Here is a 19,980-nt window from a genome sequence, read left to right as displayed (position 1 = left end):
TGCTCTAGCATGGGCTCAAGTTCAACGAGTGCATTCAACACTCAACCCAGGAACACACCGCAGCTTTGCTAGACAGTTACCACCTCTTTTTCTGAACAGAGAGCCTCTGTAGCTATTAACAATTATGCTTGCCTCAGACCATGCCAGCTCCAGGGCAAAGCACAACTCTTCCTGCCCCAAAGGAAGCATAGACAGTGCACCAGCCAGAGATTTCCAGATTAAAAATCCGCCATCCAGAAAAAGGTCAAGTACACGTGCAAAACATACTGCATGACCAAAGTATACCCAGTTTGTTGGCCTCACTAGTGATGCCAGCTTCATTCTTCCAGCCAGATTATTAGCTCCTCTTCCTCCTATCCTGCCTCCTCCCTTCGCCCCTATTTTTATTTCATGGTCATATCACCACGACAGGTCTCCAGCCAAGCCCACCCCACAGCCACCTCTCTCAGCCTGCAGCCTCCTCTCTCCCCAGCACCACCCTGGGAATCGTAGCTACCAAGGGGATGAACCAGATCTACAAAACTATGTCACTATGCAACTTGTACAGGACCAGGAACTGGGGAGGCATCTGACTGGGGTCTTCTGCCTTCCTGGAAGTAGCTTGGGTCACCTGTTTAGCATCAAATCATTCAGATGAAAACTAGCAAAGTTTCTGTAAGGTTTTGTGAACCACAGTAAAACTATGTAAACTTTGTCTGAACATGAGGATACATGGAACCTGGAAGCTCTCAGAGAGAAAGATGGTGAAGCAGCCACTGTCATATCAAAAGTTATGCAGAGTTGGGACTGCTTGTTTTGTATGGAAAGGAAAAACGATGCTGTTTCTCTAGCATGAGAAGCCAGTTATGCCTCTGGAGCCAGGACACACCTGATACAAATCAGCTGAGGTGCCAATGGTAAAGGGCCCAGAAACAACTACTCACTATTCTCACTTCAAACCAACGTTATCGTTACCATTCAAACCAACAATTACGATTGTCAAGCAATGCCATGAGAGATCCAGTGGCAGTCTCAAAGCTGAGAAGAAACAGCTCAAGCACCAGATGCTACAGCTGTAGACTGTAAGGCTGAAATGAAGCAGGAGAACGCATCTTTCTCAGGCGATGTGAAAGCAGGACCAGCAGATACATTCTGCTTGCCTTCCAGGTTCACCATGGTACCACCAGTCTCTTTCCAGGTGTTCTCAGAAAAAAACAAATATATTTAAAACAAATCCAAGTAATGCTGTCACAATCCATTTCAGCTGCGTACAAAGACATGCTCAAGTGGCAAAACAAAAGCATTTGGAGAATACATTGTATTATAAAACACATACTAAAGCAAAAGCTTTGTTCTGCAGCCTGCTGAGAACTAGGAGACCTACCCAGAAGCTGCAACACTATTTGCTGCATCAGCAGTCAGCATTTTTTATGACAGCAACCGAGGCCTTGGGCTTGTGCTCTCGTGAATGAAGCAGACCAAACTCAAGCAAGCAATGGTGAATTTTGCATCAAGGGGAAATTAAACAAAAAAAACTTGAAGACTTACACAAAAACGAAACTTCCCTCAGGTGGGAAGGAAGCGTTGCATGTAATGGGCAGAGGCAGAGAACAAGAGGCAAGGCTGTAAGGGCACCATCACTTTGTGGAGATGACCCAGTCAACCTTCCCACCGAAGCCAGCTGCTCAGATTTATTTTGTTCTCATTTTCAGTTAGGTTGTGCATTTAAGTACAGCAGCATACAACCATTATACACAGCATACCATGTACAGATGTTACAGGTGTATCTAATTCAAACCCATCAATACAACATCTCTACACAATGACAGTGCAAGTCCAAGAACATTGTCATGTGAAAGACTAGATGTGTTTAGACAGATGTAGCCCACATTTTACCCTCAGTAGTAGACTACTCTTGTAAACTTTTTTCTCTACCAGCTCCAGGCCACTGCTTGAATTCCTAATGGAAAAGCTAGTCAAGACGAAGTTTGAAAAAACAACAGAGGAAAACAGAACAAAAACAAAAACCAGAGAGATTCAAGTTAAAGACGTACAGGGACTTTCCACATAAAGGTGCAGAGCATTGCATTATACCCCTGTCCACACATTTACATATTCAATGTGGATTTTTTTCTTGACTGCCCTAATCTCAAGGAAATTCAGATAAAATCATTGCACAAAAGCAGATATTCCACTTGTCAATACTGTCTTTTATAGCAGATTATTCAGTCAGAGGAATAAGAAAACATCAGTTAGAAATTCCTTGTGTTGGATCACCTTTGGGGAAAAACGTAGTTTGCTGCTTATTAGTTGCAGGGCAGGTTTCTGCTTTCAGGGTTAGCTACACAACTATTAGCAAAGTTTCTTATTTTGAAGCTTGGGAATTTCCCAGTCAGACAAGAATTGCTTCTGCTCTTGTTTAGTAGATCAGCACCATGGCCAGGTAACAACAAGGGTTTAGTTCTGCCCCATCATGTATTTGCTATGTTTTCCACAATGTACAATGAAATCTTTTTTTTTTTTTTAATGTCTCATTTCAAACTAACATAAAGTAGTGGTAAGAGAGATAAAGAGTCAAATAATTTATTTTTTTTTTCTGTCCAAATCAAAGGCAGAAAACATTCTGAATTACTACAAGTGTATTCTACATGGTACAGTACGAAACATCGACTTCCATAACAATTTTTTCAACAAGTATTTCAAAAGTCACATTCACAACAGATGCTGATGGCAGCACTTTAATTATTCCTTAAGTGAGGTATACATATTAAATCAACCCCCCTGCATACCTGAGTAATTTCTCCATGACATATATGCCAATTAAAGACAACACAACTTGTGTGGTGTTGTCACTATGAACTTCTGCTCGTGTAAGAAATGGCAGAGGTTTTCTTCTCCTAACTACTATAGCATTTACAGAAGTCAACAAATCTGCAATCACACCGGCATGAAGTAGAAGCCCTCTGTTCTAGCACATCACCTCTGCACTCCTGGATTTTTTGCTGAAAACACAAGAAGGGAAGAAGCAGTCTGAACCAGGCCCATCACAGATTCATTCAGTGGTAGATGAGAGCGACCAATAGTACAAAGTACAGGGAACTGTTAGAACAATTAATAATGAGAGCACAGAAGATTTACAAGAAATAGCGCTTGCTCAGGAAGAATTAGTGCTAGTATTTATTACTTTAAAGTGACTACATATAGGCAAAGGGACCCTTCTAAGGTAAGTGTCTCATGCTGGTATTTAAATTAAACTAATCAATGGCAAATGTCTGATTTCCCCAGGACAATTATATATTGGTACTGTAAGTGCAAGTAAAAGCTGTGTGTAAGAGCCTCTAACTTCAAACCAGCCAACAGCTACTGGCAATTCATAAGCCAATAGCAGAAAAAGAAGAAAAAAAAACATCCTTCCAGTTCTCTGAGTATGTAGAGAACACAAGCTATAAATTTATATTACTGCATATAAATAATGCAAGGAAATCAATTACTGTAGCATGTGTTTTCCAGTTTACTGTAGTATCCGGACTAGGTATTTCAATTAATTTCAGCTAAAAATCCCCTCACACCTCTGGTGTTCAGGATTTAAAACCATTCTTAAGGATCTTGAAGAAAAAAACAAGATCTCAATTTTAACAAGAGAGCAAGCACCAATGCTTGCCAAATACCAAAAGACACCAATTTTTGAAAGGCAAAACAAATTCATTAAAGGTTCCAATAAGCAAGAGCCCTTTTTTTCTTAGCAGTTCAGATTAAAAAAAAAAAGTGTCACAGTCCCCAGAATAAAATCAGAATAAGCATGGTTATGCAGTTATGCTCTGCAATTTGACGTGTCAAAGCACACGTTTGTGGTCTAGAGTGGTACAGTCTGCCCCTGCGCATCAGCATGACCAGGTAAAAGTGAGACTGAAAGCAATACATGGTTCCAGCAAGTACATTTCTACCCACAAATAAATAAATATAAAAGGGCAACTATGTTTTTCTTCCATGCAGCTGAAGCCATTCCATTTCCTAGCCAGCAACTACATGCCATTCACTTGTCACATGCATATCTCCACCTGGGCAGTGGGGCAATGCTTCAGGCATTGCTAGTGTTTTATTTGAGTCAGATGAGTTATAGACAGATTGATGACAACCACGTAATGCTGTTTCAGTCACACTGGGTTTGTTCAGTGCTATTATGTTATGCTGACTAGGTCCTTATGTTCTTGAGAAAAAAAATGGGACAAGAACTTCCAGCCTGACAGGATTTCAGTTAGTTTCTCTGCTTTTATTAACAAGCATATAATATTAATTGGCAAAACACTGGATACAAGCTTCACTATCATAAAATGAAAACATTAAGCAATAATCCAAAAAGGCTTATTCAGACAAAACTAGCCACCAATAGTACAAAAATTACACATCAACACAAAGCATAAAAAATTGTAAACTTTCAAATGAAGCTAAGCCAAAAATATGGTTTTACACTGTGACAGTTTCAGTATCTTTATTATGCCACATATGAGGATAAAGGCTTAGTGGTTGCACTGGCTTATTGTCCCTTAACTGTGAAATAATCTTGTTGCAGAAGGAAAGAAACTCTCCTTTTGTTTGGATGACTTAACTTGAGTTCATGATTCCAGTAAACCAATGCTTTGAGTTTCAAATAAAAATTGGGGAAAAAACAAACAAAAAGTCAAACAAACACCAGCCCAGCCTTTAAAAAATCAGGACTCCATCCTTCAGCTACACCTGACTTCGCATGAATGAGCCTGTGGAACCATCCAGGTTATTTGCGAAGTTACCAGTAGAAGTGCCCACAGGACACTTAGTTCCTACCCTACCACTCTCATCTGGGTGCGTCGTTGTGACTTTGAAAGATTTCCTAAATGAAAGATTTCCTAGAAGCCCTATGGATGGATCAAACACAGATCAAATAGCAAGACTGGAGCTTTAGTTTGTATATAAATATATTGTAACTCAATGGTAAAACATGGTTAGCTTGCCACAAAAAGCAAGTTAAAGCAAGTTCCTAGAAAGTGTTTGTACTGATTGCAAGTTTAGATGAAAGCAGAGATTGAAGTATTTTCCCATGTTCCTTAATGTTGTTCTCTCTACAGCTTTTAACTTCAGCAACAGATGTCAAAACTTCTCAGTTACAGTTAATTATGTCTTATGCAGAGACTCTAGTGTATAGGACCATTTTTTGTCCTGTTATCAATTTTACACAAAGGAACTGAATTGTAGGTTGTATTAGCATCTCCAGTGAAACATCCAAACTGAAGTGATTACCTGAGGAAATAGAGAAACTAGATTCTTCTGTACAGTCCAGCCTTTTGTACAAAACGTATCTTAAATGTTGTCGAGAATATACCTTACCTTACTAAGATTCATCTGCTGATGTACAGACTGGTTGGCTTTTTCCTATTACATTTATCTCAATGGTAAGATGCATAATGTTGTAAAATTGGCTCATTGTATGGTTACTTTTACCATCCTGTAGAAAAAAAATTAAATGAATCCCCTAGGACTATTAATGCTGTTATGAAGACAATAGAGCCAGATAAGCTTTCAAAGGCTCATAGCCTATTGGAAAAAATAGCACCATCACAGTTGTAGTCTGATATTTTTTTTATGGTCCCATATCCCCAGAAGTGATAGTGTTGTGTACACTATTGCACAACCATTAAAAATAAATATTCCCAGGTTTGATGGTATACAAAAATACCAGACATAACAATGGCACAAAACATTTTCAGATAGGCTGCAAGTCTTGCCGATTGCTTCCACAATTCACATTAAGGTTTCTTGCAAGATCATTTATTTTAGAATATTGCTGACAGATAGTTCTTGTACTTACACAAATTTATATCCCACACTCCACTCTTAAAATAAAGAATGATCAAAAACAACATCCCCAAGTAACAGCCCCAAATAAAACCCCATTTGAACAAATCAAAAATGCCATCTACAGTCCTTTTAAAGTTTAACGGTAAGTAGATGCTACATTTACAATTTAAACATATGCCTAATAAATGCATGTTTCAAACCTATTGCACAAAAACATAAGTAATGCTCTTTATCCATACAAAACAAAAACATACAAATAAAAGCTACTTAAACTCAATGTAAAAGGAAGAAGCTTGTAAAAACATCTTACAATTTCATTTTATATGCCCGTAAATAAAGTTGGACCATTGAAACCAAAAATACTTGGATGGTAAAATAAGACAGAAGGTTTAAAATAGAATAAATAATTTTATAAAGTTAATTTTTAAAACCCCAAATCTTATTTAAATTCAATATTATATATTCTATCTGAATTCTCTGTTTTTAATGAAACTATATTTAATGAGACTCTGACCCTGGGTGATTCATCAGTCTCATTGCTGCTGAGGATAACGTAAAAGATACTTCTTTACTGTAATTATTTACCAGCGTAAGCAATTGTGAAAACTACTTCACAGTAATGCCATCTTCAAAGAAATCCAAAATAAACTGAACAGGATCTCGCTAGGACAGAGATATCTATGCTGAGTCCAACTTTCAGTTCAACTTTGAACAGAATCAGGGTTATTCTACCCAATATAATCTTGATATAAATTAACTGTCTCCTAAGCTTCACAGAAGTGAAACAGAGCTCTGACCCAAAGGAGGCCTCCCTCTCAGTTCAATTCAATTGCATTGTAGTCTTTTAGTAAGGCTAGAGTAAATAAATATATGGTCCAGACACAATCACACCCCTCCTGAGGGAAAGAGTTTCTATACCAAAGACACTATGACATATGATTTAGAAAAATAACAGGGGTTTCTTTTTTTTTCTTTTCTTTTCACTGATGAGGTTTTATCAGACTAAACACATTGCAAAAGCAGTTGCACACAATTCTGAGGAAAAAACTCCCAAACATTTATAGATATTAATACTGGCTTGAATTTACCTGTCTACATAGGTATCAACAGAGTTTTCAACATATTGATAGCACCATAATAAATTCAAGTGATTCTAAAGAGGGCTAAAAACTTCCAAATATATGTTCTGTACTACAGATTTTTTTTTTTTTTTTTTTTTTTTTTTTTTTACAGAAAACGATAGATTGGAAAGGCTTATGAATTTGCTTGTTTGCTACTGAGTCCTCAGTTGTACAACTACACAGTGGAAAGTGCTAAAATCCTAACATACTTTAACAGCACTGCATCAATGTCTAGATGTACAAAATATTTCTGCAGTACACTCATTCTGAGGTAGACAGATCTCACGCACAAGTGTGTGTGTGTGTGCACGTTTGTGCACACATATAAACACACACAAAAACTATCTTAATCAGGATGCTGTCTAGGGGATTTAATTCTATGTCTACGTCAGGTACAGCCAGTATCTGTACATTCAGGGTGTACAGAGGGTGGCTACTTATAGCCGTGTTAGTATTCTCAGTGCTTCACTGGCTAGAGCCAGTCCCTTATTTACACTAGGACAGTAACAACCACATGAACAGCTCCAGAAAGGCCCAGTATGCCAGTTTGCATGTGCATCCATACCACCTGCATTCACTGTTTTCATAAAAAGCTTATAAAAAGGTAGACTCAAGATCTCATTTGCCCTACCAATTCAATAAATGTTAAATACAGGTGAAAGCTGAAATACATATATGAGTATGGAAACAGTAAGACAAAACCAGAGCCACGTTCCAATTCCATCGCTCTATGTGCATGCACACACCCACACACAAGGCCTGGATGCTGACCAGACATTCAGATCTAGCTACTTTATGCCCTCATTTGCAGGGACAGCAGCTCTTTTTAGCCTTCATTTGGGTCCCATCTCCATATTTCGGTTCTTTCTCTGCTTGCATAACTTTTGATTTCCTTCCCATTCACATCTGTGACTATACATAAAACTGAAAAACCCTGTTTTCAAAGATAAACAAAAATTGGAACATCCCTTCTGCAGCAGCAGATCTAAGAAAGGAGAGCTGAAGACTCCATAGAGTGAAAATGCAGGAGATATGCTGAGGAATGTGGTGCTTTGAAAACTCAAGAAGAGGAAGATGACTGAAAATACTTAACAAAGCTCTTGCGATATCAGCTTCCTGTTATCGGTAACAAGTAATACTTTCTTGCAGAAGAGGGGAAGGAGCACAGATAGAGAAAGCAGGGCAGTTACAAGCAGGCTTACTTTCTTATCCAAAGGCAGTTTATCAAAAAAAAAAAAATAGGTATAGCAGCTAGCATTTTCAGCTGACTGGAAAATGCTTCTGAAAGTTAGAAGGTTAGCTATTTCCAGATGCAAACTGTATATTGGGAGTTCTAAGTAACTTACACCCTGGCACGCAAATGCTCTCACATCTGTACTATACATGCTATACAGTATACATCTTGCAGAAATCAGTTTCAACTACTGTTTTTAAAAAGCTGACAATTACAAAAAGCCTTACAAACAGTGCAGCGAACTCTGCTAAGTGCTATTGAGGGTGCGTTCCATAACATATATAGGTTTATATGTGTATAGATATGTACACACATACACAGCATATATGTCACCTTGCATCCACTATGGCTGATGCAAGTAAAATTATAAGTTAAGGCCAGAAGGTGCAAAAATAATCTTGTCTGACCCCCAAAACATCTAGTAATTGTCCTGAAGAAAAAGGTATGGTTTCATAAGAAAACAGGTGAAGGAAATATAAAGCTGTTCATAAAATATAAAGCTGCTCTTAATTACCTAAGTAATTTTTAATCACTAAAAATTGTGCAATATCACCCAATGTTGTTCAAGAGCCAGGGTTTCAACAGTCAATGACAACAAATTCTCTCTAAAGTAAAAACTGATTTCTGCAAGCCATAGCTGAATAAGAAATATGTATTTATATATATATTTTAAAGTTCACAAATCTAGCACTTTTGAGTACTTGTCATGATGTAATGCCATGGCAAAATATCAGGGCACATTAAAAATCAACTGCAGTGACTGTTATTAATCTTACCAAATCAACATGCAAAAGGGGCATCAAGACTTTACCAAAACAGAAAGTGGGGGAAAGCAACAATTGGGCAAAACTAACAAACTCATTGGTTTCCCAGATTTTCAGTTTTCAATGCAGCATAATAAATATCACCAGTCACTATATATCATTAGTTATGTTCAATGATCTACAGAACAACTTGATTAAAGCCAATGCAATCAGGCATACTATATAACACAAGAACACTTTGCAAAAATATAATTTTTAAATATTCAGAATGTGAGAAGTAACTAAATGCAACTTGGTGTCAAAAGCAACATTTTAAAATCACCCCACAACATTCTAACTTATTTCTGTGTAACTGTAAGAGATGAATCAGGCTGAGCTACATGGAACTGTGAAGTGTTTTCAGTATCTGTAAACTTAGTGCTGGTAGTGTCTTGTTGAGTTGCAATTTCTTTCTTTCGTACAAAATAAGTATAAATATTTTCTGTCCAGAAATCTAGGTAACACATCCCTACGAGAAATATTCAGAAGGACAGTCCGCTATGAAAGCACTACAGTCTTCCAAAATTATTCGGCTGGTTTGTGTCATGTGATTAGTGATGCACTAAGAAGGTGCCAGATGATAGTCTCTGCAAAAAACTCTGTCCAGAAGGACAATAAAGTTCTCTTACAGCAAGTCCATTTTGGGTCTGTAATGTAGCAGTAGAGGTGCTTTCTGCAAGACAGAAATATGAGCTAAGTTAAGAAACAAAACCAAAATTAAACTTTTCAGTACGTAAAATTATAAAAGTAAATTTCAGTACATAAAAGTACAAAATTAAACTTTTCAGTACACGTTCCACAAAACGAAGCTTAAACAGACTATCAGAATAACTGTTCTGTGTCAAAGCATGCAGTACTTAATAACTGTAACAGGGTAAAAGCACACAGTACTTCGTATTTAACAGGTCTTACTCAATTCTTCTGTGAACGTATCCATTGCATTTTTAAGTATAGGTAAACTTACAACATTCACAATATCCTGCACCAAGGAGCTGTATATCCTGTAAAGAATTGCTTCCATTTGTTTGTTCTGAAGCTCCCACCTGTGAGTTTTCATTTTATGCCCTCTGCCTCTTTCACTTGAGATGGCAATTTATGGTTGCCTTTTCCACGTGACTCAAAATTCCACAGGTTTACATAATAAAGGTAAATAGAAGATTTCCACAGATGCATATAAATTAATGCTCTTGTTCAATTCTTCATTTTTCCATAAAATTCCTAGCATTTGCTTTTTTTCTTCTTCTTCTTCCATCTGGCTTCAAAGCCTTGAAAATTTGGTCAGCTTACAATCCATCATTTTATATGTAAAGTTGAGCCCACTGTTATCGCCAACATGTATTCTTTTACATTTACCTACATTGAACTTAAGTTGCCTATTAATCTCCAGTCACCAAGAACTGTAAAGGTTTGCATCAATGCTTTGTGATCAATCTGTCTTCACTATCCCAAATAACCACAGCATTGTAGCTGAGATGTTATTGCATTATCCAGACCCTTCCTGGTCATTCAGGAAGGGATTCTAGTAGGATTCTAATTGTGACCTCTCCACGTTTCAAAGACTGACCATTGACTTCTATTCTGCATATGCAAATCAATTGTTTTTCTGCACAAAGACAGGAAAACAATTCCCTACTCTCGCTTACACCTCTTCCAGATGTGCATCCAAAGTTACTAGGTCCTATCTCAGTGTACACTGTCAGTTTAGGTGTTGTTGTTTGTCCATTACGAATACCAACTCCTCATTCAAATAGCTTCAAATACACATACACTGACTCTGGAGGTGTGACTCAACTCCTAAGTGTTCAGCCTTGCAATTCATTCTTATACCCATTTCACTTGAGTTGCCATTATTGTGATAACTAACACTCAAAATGAATGTTCCACTTTATTATTCAGCTGCAAGGGGGTTGTTAAGAGAAACCACAATCAGCAAGTCAAAGATGTACTCACTTAACAAGCCATGTTTATGCCTACTAAATACTGCTGGAATTCTCCTTAACTAATGCAGACAAGCACTGCAATTACTCCCTCTCCTTGAGAAGTAAATCAGCCTTCTTGAGCTAGAGAAGAGAACTGTGTTGAAAATTTCTGCCTTGCCTGCATCACAATCTATTTCCCCACCTACACAAAGTAAAACCAGTTTTTACCTGATACAGCTAAAAATAATACTTTCTTGTGGCTTCTACTTCCTTTCCCTGAGTTGATCACAATTTGACAGTTGATGTAATATACCCTTTCTCCTTGCAATGTATATTTAATTCCCTTTTGCTTCATTTTCTTTGAAACAAAATTAATAGTTACTGTTTAAGAATGTTGTATTAGGTATCTATTGAAGTATCTTTTTATTGAGTTTATAGTTACTGCAGTATAGTTCCAAATGACACATTTTATAACTTTTTTTTTTTTTTAATCTAGCCACTCCATGATTTACTTGGAACCACTGTGTCATACCTTAAATCTCCATCTAGTAACAACTACAAACTTGAGTGTGTGGTCCTTGCCAAGAATCTCTTCATTGCATAATATGTCCAGCTGGCAAAACAAAGAAGACAGTTAATTTGTTAGGACACTGTACATGAAACAAAATATTTCAGATAATACTACAAATGTTAGGCATTGTTTTTTTCTCCAAAGACAGTGGAACCATTCATCTTACAATTTTTCTGCAAATAAAAATTGCATAAGGAAAGAAAACAGTGTCTTTTCTCAATATAAAGTGCTGAAAGACTGTACCTATCTCAAATATCTTGCATGAGCTGGACATAATTGTTTGATTTAGCTTCCCAAGCAACACTAATGCCGTCTCCTAAAAGCCTTATATGCTTTTGAGAACGCCTGATTAAATGATGAAGACAGAATCCACAAGTCTCAAGGAGAGCTTTATTATTTACCACATTATGAAAAAAATTTACATAAACACCAGACAGATGGCTTTCTGCAATAAGGCTGTATTTTTTAAAAACTGTCTGCCACTCTCTCATATACTATATTTGTGGGGTTTTTTTGGTGGTAGGTTTTTTGTTTGTTTATTCTGTCTGTTGGTGGTTTTTTTTTTTGTTTTGTTTTTTACTTTTGCAGATACTCAGTTGTTTATAATAAGTTGTTAAAATGAGTTGTTTTTACTTTTCTGCCTCAGCATTGAAAGGTCTCGACACTAGAAACAGTAAGGATATAAACATAAAAACATATTGTAGTCAGCTCAGGACAAAAAGTTACTTCGAAACAATGCACGGACAAAGACTTATAACTGTATAATCATAAGTATGTACTAATGTAAGCACAAAAGAAGAGACAAGGATGCTCTAGGTAACCTATGCTTCATTAGCATAATAAAATGCACACCCCTGGGTGGCAATCTGACATAATGGACAACCAGCCTTAGGTTAATAAACTGGCACAGAACTCGAGCACGTATGTTACTGAGTAAGTGATGGAACCAAAAGCAACCAATGAGTGCTTCTATCCATACCTTTTAAACTGTATAAAAGGCCTGGCACCCAACTCTGGGTGTGCTTGCTTTGTGAATTATCGCCTGGCACCCAATTTTGTCTGATTTGGGATAACGGTTGATCAGCAGACCTTGACTCAGTGTGCTTAACAGCTCCAATGCACTGGGCACAGACCCAGCCCTTTTTAAAAGGGCAACAATATAACTAATAACCAGCTCAACTGCAATAGCTGAATGTGAACTAAGGCAGGAAACATGCATGAAAATTTTAAGTTCTACCAAGGTTGCATATATTAACTACACTCTACCACACAACCCAGAAAAATCTGAACATACGTGCAGTCCATTGACATTGCTTAGCTAACTAGCAATAACTCAAACCTTGAATAGTCTACAGCAAGCAATCAAGTTCCCACAAGCTTAAAGCCTTCTACCATGAACCCATTATTTGACACTGGTACAGTGATTGCACCACAATTTATGTACCCTTTAAGAAAGTGGGAGGGATAGATAAAGAATAAAAAGGTACTCTTTGAAGTTGGTAAGAAAGATCGTAAGTTAGTAAATCAGACTGGTGGAATAGAACAGAGGGCTTGAACACAAAATCAAAGATTCACCTGAAAAAAAAAATGTCTCATTTAAAGAAAAACACTTCTGATCAATGATGGAACATATGCCGCTGCTGGTCTACAGCCAGAAGTCAACAGAAGAGGTTGAGACAGCAGATGTTACAGTTTTGTTTCAGGAAGCTTAGCTGAGTTTGGGGATGTACTCCAACCAAAAGACAGTACTCCAAAGTATAGAGAAGCTAGGAAGGAAGAATGATACAGATGCAAACCAGATCTTGAGGTTTGAGCAAAGGCGTTGACACTTTGGACCAGAAAGCAGATGCTTGAGATGCAAAGACACTGTGAACAAGACTCAACGAAGTAGTAAATACAGACTGCATTCCTATGTCTGCCTTAAGTGTAATTTGGAATATGAAATGGGAGAACTATAAAAAGTTGTCTTTCTTTCTGTATCTTTCACCACAAGTTCTTCCCATGATTCCAAGTACTGTCTGCAAAGGAAGGGTAAAGTAGGTATCTGATAACACTGCTTACGATAGGCAGCAAGACTTCAGGGTGAAATTCACTGATAGCACAGAGGAAAAAAAAATATTCATGCTGCTTTCCCTTAAGGTGGACACCAGTTTATATGGCAAGGGTTTGGTAGCAGAGGGGCTGTAAGTGTGGCCTCTGTGAGCAGAGCCCAGCAGCTGCCCCATGTCAGAGCAGAGCCAGCTCCAGACAGCTCCAAAAGGGACCTGCTGCTGGCCAGAGCTGAGCCAGGGAGCGACGCTGGTTGCGCCTCTGGGAGAGCAGATTTAAGGAAGGGAAAAAACTGCTGCGCAACAGCAGCTGGGAGAGGGGAGTGAGAACAGCCCTGCAGGCCCCCAGGTGAGTGCAGCAGGAGGGCAGGAGGTGCTCCAGGCAGGCAGCAGCAGTTCCCCTGCGGCCTGTGCAGGGAGAGGCCCCTGGTGGAGCAGGCTGTCCCCCTGCAGCCCACGGGTCCCACACGGAGCAGATCTCCACGCTGCAGCCCCCCCGTGGAGGAGCCCCCGCTGGAGCAGGTGGATGTGGCCTGGAGGAGGCTGCGGCCCATGGAGAGCCCCCGCAGGAGCAGGCCCCGGGCCGGAGCTGCAGCCCGTGGAGAGGAGCCCCCGCAGCAGGAGCAGGGGGTCTGGGGGGAGCTGCCGCCCACCCGTGGGGGACCCGTGCTGGAGCAGTTTGCTCCTGGGGGATGGATGGACCCCGCGGTACGGAGCCGTGTGGGAGCAGGTCTTGAGGAGCTGCTGCCTGTGGGCAGCCCCCGCAGGCTCAGTTTGGGCAGGACGGCATCCCGTGGGAGGGACCCCACGGGGAGCAGGGGCAGGGAGGGACCGAGAGGGAGCAGCGGAGACAAAGCGTCAGGGACTGACTGCAGCCCCCATTCCCTGTTCCTCTGTGCCCCTCAGAGAGAGAAGGCAGAAGAGGGTGGATGGGGAGAAGGTGTTTCTAGTTTGCATTTAGTTCTCGTTGTATTCTGTTAGTAATAGGCAATAAATTATATTACACTCCCTATGTTGATTCTGTTTTGCCTGTGATGATAATTGTTAAGTGATCTCCCTGTCCTTATCTCCACCCTTAAGCCCCTTCCCTCATATTTTCTCCCCCTTTTCCTTTGAGAAGAGGGAGTGAGAGAGCAGTTGCAGTGGAGTATAGCCGTCCAGCACGTTAAAAAAAAAAAACATACAAGTGCAGGATAAGCCCAAGAAAAAATAGCTACATTTAATTGTAACATTACAACGTGAAAGAGGAAGAAGGAAAACTTAAGGTAAGAAAGACTATAAATTGTAACTTGAAAGTAGAAAAAAAATTCATCTGAAGAAAAATAATGTAATTGTTTAAATTAATTCCCTTAGCTTACAAAGGACAAGAAAATGACTGCATAACATATAATTTAAGAACTGCTCAATGTTTTTATTTTCTGCAAATAAAAACTGACATTGCTTTGCAAAAGAATGACCCCACACTTTCCATCGGACTTTTATCTGCAAAATCATTTTTAGAAATTAAAATATTACCTCATTAAAAGAAGAAAGATTAAGTTTTTTGGCAATGAACTTCTTTAGATGCAGGACAGTTGCTTGTGCTGAACAGCGGATCCATTTTCGTTTCAATCCACGCAATTTGCTGCTATTGCATTCCAAGCAGATGCTCACCTTCAGGAAAAAGGAAGCAGTCAGGGCAGGCTGGATCAATTTTCTGCAGTTCTCATTATGTATTCCATATGCAGTTTACATTAATGCAAAAAGGTGAAAATTTAGAGTACTAATATTCCTTAAACTGAAATGCATGCATTCCAACTGATGAACACATTTGCTAAAATTTCATCAGTTTAGTGAAACACTGCTCCAACCAAAAAAGGATCTCAAAAAAAAAAACTTCTAGGAAGAACTTTTAATGTTGAAAAAAGGATGCTCCAGTCCAAATTCCCAAACCAGCAGGCAAGGACCGTACATCACAATAAAGTATGAAATATAAGAGAACTATTGCCAATTATTAATAATGTCTTCTACTGTAACGCCTTGCCTTTATTGCAACTGCTAAACCCAGTTTAAAAAAAATGTAATGCATGTGGAAAAGTGAATATAATGTTAAAAAAAGAATAGGTATAAAGGATCTAACAGACAAAATTCTGAAGATTAGCTGCAAAAAAAAGTCTCTTCAGTTTCTATGCTTCAATTTCACTTCTCTTCTCATCCAGCTATGTGTTACTTTGTCTAAACTCTTTGTGATGATTCACTTTATGCACTAAGAGGATCTAGAACTAGGAACAATCCCTTTGAAAGTACTCATGGTTTATAATTGAAAACAAAATTAATCCAAGTTAAATTTACTCTGGACACACATAATAGGAAAATATAAAAGGGAAGGACTGTTTATCCCAGCAGGACATTTCACTCTCAAACATGTGTTGTATTTAAAAATTAATGGTGGATATTCTGGCTTTCATACTATTTTTATGATATAGTGCTAACACTGTCTAAAATATGGGAGATTTAAAACGAAATAAGTATTAAGTGAAAGTGCACGAGCTTTTATTCATAACTATTGATATACATTCAGTTCAATGTACCAAAATAACACTTGGATACATCCATTCAGAACAGGACCCAAATAACCTGAATCTATGTTAAACCAAAAGCCAAAGAGTAGTTTGAAACTCAAAAAAAACAAACAGGAATAACACATTTTATGAAAGCGTCTTTAAAATACTCTCCATTCCTGCCAAAACCCAAGGATTAACTTATGGTTACACAAAAGCATAATGCAACACTGCATTTTTTTTTTTAAAGCAGATAACAGAAAAAATATCTTAAAAGTTAGTTTTCTTTGTTGACTTGAAGCAGTAAAGGTAAAATACCAGATAAAAATAAAACATGCCCTATGATCCCACCTGTTCATCACTTCGGTGGTAGTCATTATCCTCTTCCTGTTTTTCCTCAGAAGTTTCTTTGTTTGAATTTTCATCTGTTTTAGTTTCACCTTAGATAAGAAAGTAGATATGTAGGATATCACTCAACAGCAGCACCTTTCAATGACAATACAATTCAAAGAGCAGGGTTCAGGACTGTTATATAGAATAAACTTCCCAGCAGTGCTAACTTGCTTCAGCACTGCCTGCTGACAGCCCCACACATGAAAGAAAGGAACTAGCATACAGCACAGCCTTCAGCTGAACTGCTAGCAGTGCAGAAGCTGAGTAGTTTCACAGAGTCCCCTTGTGGGCACTATTACGGAGATTTCCTTCACCAAGAGTGCTTATGCTAAAAAGAAAGATCATGTGAACAACTAAGGGACAAAACAATCCTGCATGCCTATTGTACACCACTATGAAGCAATTCTGATTGTTATAAACCAACGAGACACATACTTTTGACCTGTCTGCTTGACAGTTATGAGCAGTCCCCCACCTAAGATGTAATAAATAAAAGACTGTTTACCATTCCGATGGGAATCTAGATGTTGTTTTGCAGAACATGTCTCCCCTTTGATATCCCCTGGAACTTCCATGCCCAGTTTGTGATAGAACTCCCTTTGTTTCTTCATTTCCGCTGTTAAAAATTGCAAATATTAAACCCTGTAATAAAGTTCTAATGCAACATTTATGAAATTATTCCAAATCCCTTCTCTTGTAAGTGGAACAGGCTTGCCATCAGGTAGTGGTATTGTCAGCACTTAATTCTACATCTTTGTTACTGCATCAAGTCGTGCCCAATCTTATTTTTCAGAGTTAGAATACTACAAAGTCATCCACACGTCTACTATTATAACATTTCTATTGAACTGAGATGATTTTAAATACTATGCCTTATTCTGAATCCCTCTCACAATATTTCAGTCAAACCACTGTTTTTGAATTTTTATTTATAGTTCTGATTTTCACTATGATAGAATTAATTTTATAAAATCTATTTAAGCTTGCTTATCAACATCTAAGAAATTCATTTTCTTCAGCTTAAATAGATTAAGATATTCTATTTAAATGAAAGTCACATGCAACATCAACAACAAAAAAATACACAGCAGTTACTATAAAGTACTTGTTTTGTTGTACAGATCCAGTCTCAAAGAGGATTATGAAAGTGCAACTTACCTTCTTGGAGGCCTGGCACAAGTTTGTAAACAATATCTTGCATTGTTCTGTCATGACTATCAAGGGAAAAAAAGGAAAAAAAATCAAAACATTCAAAACACATCTGTTAAACAAATTCCAGTACTAAATTGATCTAAAAGCTCTAAATTTGTTAAAGAAGAATTTCATTTCTAAAGTCAATATTTATATCAAACAAGAGAGGACAGTACCTAGAAAGAAATTAGGATAAAATACAGGCTAAGAAAAAAAGCAAAGGGAAATTAGGGGAAGAAGCGGCTTCTTCCCCTCCTGCAACAAGGCTCATGTTGTCACTAATAATCTCAAAATTCCTTGACAACTTTGACGTAAAAACCTTGTTACTGCAAAAGAACCAAAGCTAGTATGTTTCTTATCTCTACAGATTCATCTTTCACATTCCTTAGTAATTTAGTTATCTGTACAGGACTTTTCCCTGTTACAGGGAAAAAATATGAAAGAAAACAGCACAAACACACAAAAAAAACCCACCCAACAACATGAAGAAATTTGAGTTTGCTCTTAAGCCAACATTTTATTTATGAGCAACATTATGTAGCTCAGAAGCCCATATAAGGTAATGTGCCCCAAACAAAACAAGCATAATGAACCCACACATGGCAGAACTGGAAGGGCAGCAGGACTGTTTAAGTTTCTAAACTTTAATTCCCAGCTCACAAAAACAAAGCTCTGTTTTAAACCAAACTTCATCTACAATTTGCCTGCAATTTCTAGATTATTCTAAAGTCAGTCACTGTCTGAAAGAAATGTACTATTATCCTAAATTCCAATCCATAAATAAAGTCAGAAACAGTATAAATATGTCTCAGCTGCTGCAAGGTCATTCCTTCATTAGAGCCTGCAGTATGAAATCCTGGATCTGACTTAAATAAGAGAACAGGCTTACACGAGTAGTCTCAGGTTTCTCATCACCTGACGTGCACTTCACAGCAGTGGAGACCAGGGAACAATTACAGAAATGGCAACAATTCAAAGACTGTAATGGATGATTATAAACCTCTTGAAGTAGCACTACATGAAGAATCAAAACATTATTAATTCTAAAATTCATGTCATTTCAAGCAATAGCAACCCCATTTGCACTGGCTCAGATTTTCAAGTGTCACATATGGATTTACAGGAACGTCTCCAAAAATATTTCAACATAAATGAGTAAATCTGCCATTACTATGAGATTAAAGGTGAGAATTTAACATCATTCAGATTTATCAAATAGAAGATGTTTGGTTTATGTATTCCCCAGACTGAGAGGGATAAACAGGCGTTCAAGTCTACATTCTAAGACCTATTGTGAAACTCTTGACTACCGTAAATAAGTAAAACCAAAAGTAGGCAAAGCAAAGGCTGTTGTAGTCTTGAAGGGGCAGTACTTTATAATTATTGCAAGCAAGATACTTCCTTTGAAGTGCATTCAATGACTAAAAACCAACTGCTGAATTCCTTTCTAGCTGTTCTCAATTTGATGCTCTGCTTCCTGGCCCCTTTTGACATGGAAAACAATCTTCTGAATCAAGGCACTGGTGTATTCCTGTAGCTTTACAGTAGACAAAACTGCTGTCTTGGGTGTTACTTGTTCCTTCCTGCCTATCGGTACCTACTTCATCCTTCAAAGCATACACTGATGATACTCAACATGAGCTTATCATATAACATCTGACACTGAAAATAACTATTCAACGGGGACTAACGGTTTTGATGATTTAGTAAAACAATTTCTACAAATGTTTCATTTATGTAACTTTTATGAGTCATTAAAACTTCTCAAAATTTAAACAGTAAAGTGCATACTTCGCATATTAAGATTTAAAAATGCTAACAGATGTTAAGAAATTGCAAATTCATAGCAAAGTTTGATCCTGTTATCTCCTCATATAATCATGTTCAACCTTCCGCTTAAATGCATAGCATTCTGATCAGCAATTAAGAAAATTTAAGAAAAAGCTGTGCTGTATTAGAGAGGTTAAAACAATCTAGAGTGAAATTAGTTGCATTTTTGCTTTCATACCTACCCAATATACTGCAATGGGTGACTCTGATGTATAACAATTCTACAAGTCGGACAGGTGTTGTTTTCCTCCAAATATTTCACTAGGCAGCTTCTACAGACTGGTAACAAGGACATCCGTAATTAAAAAGAAATAAAACAAGCATAATAAAAAACAAAAATGTTTCTTTTCATATGGTCACAGAAATGCTTGTTACTGAGATATACACAAGAGTAATTTTTTACATTGTGCAAGCGTATCTAACCAAACAGAACAGAGTTTCCAACATTTTTCACAAGTGCTCTTGATACAGAAAAGTGATGCACTAGAATTAAGGCACCTGTACATAGCCAGAGTCTGT

At 37.9% G+C, this 19,980-nt stretch overlaps 1 protein-coding gene across 7 annotated transcripts in view; it reads right to left on the bottom strand.

Moving 5' to 3' along the window:
* Positions 1 to 2,439: 2,439 nt before the first annotated feature.
* The window catches only part of PCGF3 (polycomb group ring finger 3), an 88,923-nt gene continuing 71,382 nt past the window's right edge, over positions 2,440 to 19,980 (bottom strand). For 5 of the 7 annotated variants that reach the window (XM_050716529.1, XM_035564212.2, XM_050716531.1 and 2 more), the window contains 7 exons: positions 19,644 to 19,740; positions 17,599 to 17,654; positions 16,946 to 17,056; positions 16,399 to 16,487; positions 15,023 to 15,160; positions 11,421 to 11,501; positions 2,440 to 9,642 (listed from right to left, as the gene is read on the bottom strand). In XM_050716529.1, the coding sequence (XP_050572486.1) occupies positions 9,595 to 9,642; positions 11,421 to 11,501; positions 15,023 to 15,160; positions 16,399 to 16,487; positions 16,946 to 17,056; positions 17,599 to 17,654; positions 19,644 to 19,740 (620 nt within the window). In that variant the 3' untranslated portion in view covers positions 2,440 to 9,594. The remainder of the gene's footprint in view (positions 9,643 to 11,420; positions 11,502 to 15,022; positions 15,161 to 16,398; positions 16,488 to 16,945; positions 17,057 to 17,598; positions 17,655 to 19,643; positions 19,741 to 19,980) is intronic. The other 2 variants (XM_035564211.2, XM_035564210.2) reach the window with 1 other exon arrangement.

Source organism: Cygnus atratus, chromosome Z, assembly GCF_013377495.2.
Source record: "Cygnus atratus isolate AKBS03 ecotype Queensland, Australia chromosome Z, CAtr_DNAZoo_HiC_assembly, whole genome shotgun sequence".
In the NCBI taxonomy this organism is placed as follows: Eukaryota; Metazoa; Chordata; class Aves; order Anseriformes; family Anatidae; genus Cygnus; species Cygnus atratus.
The sequence above is the reverse complement of the archived record's forward strand: the minus strand, read 5'-3'. Positions and strand labels throughout refer to the sequence as shown.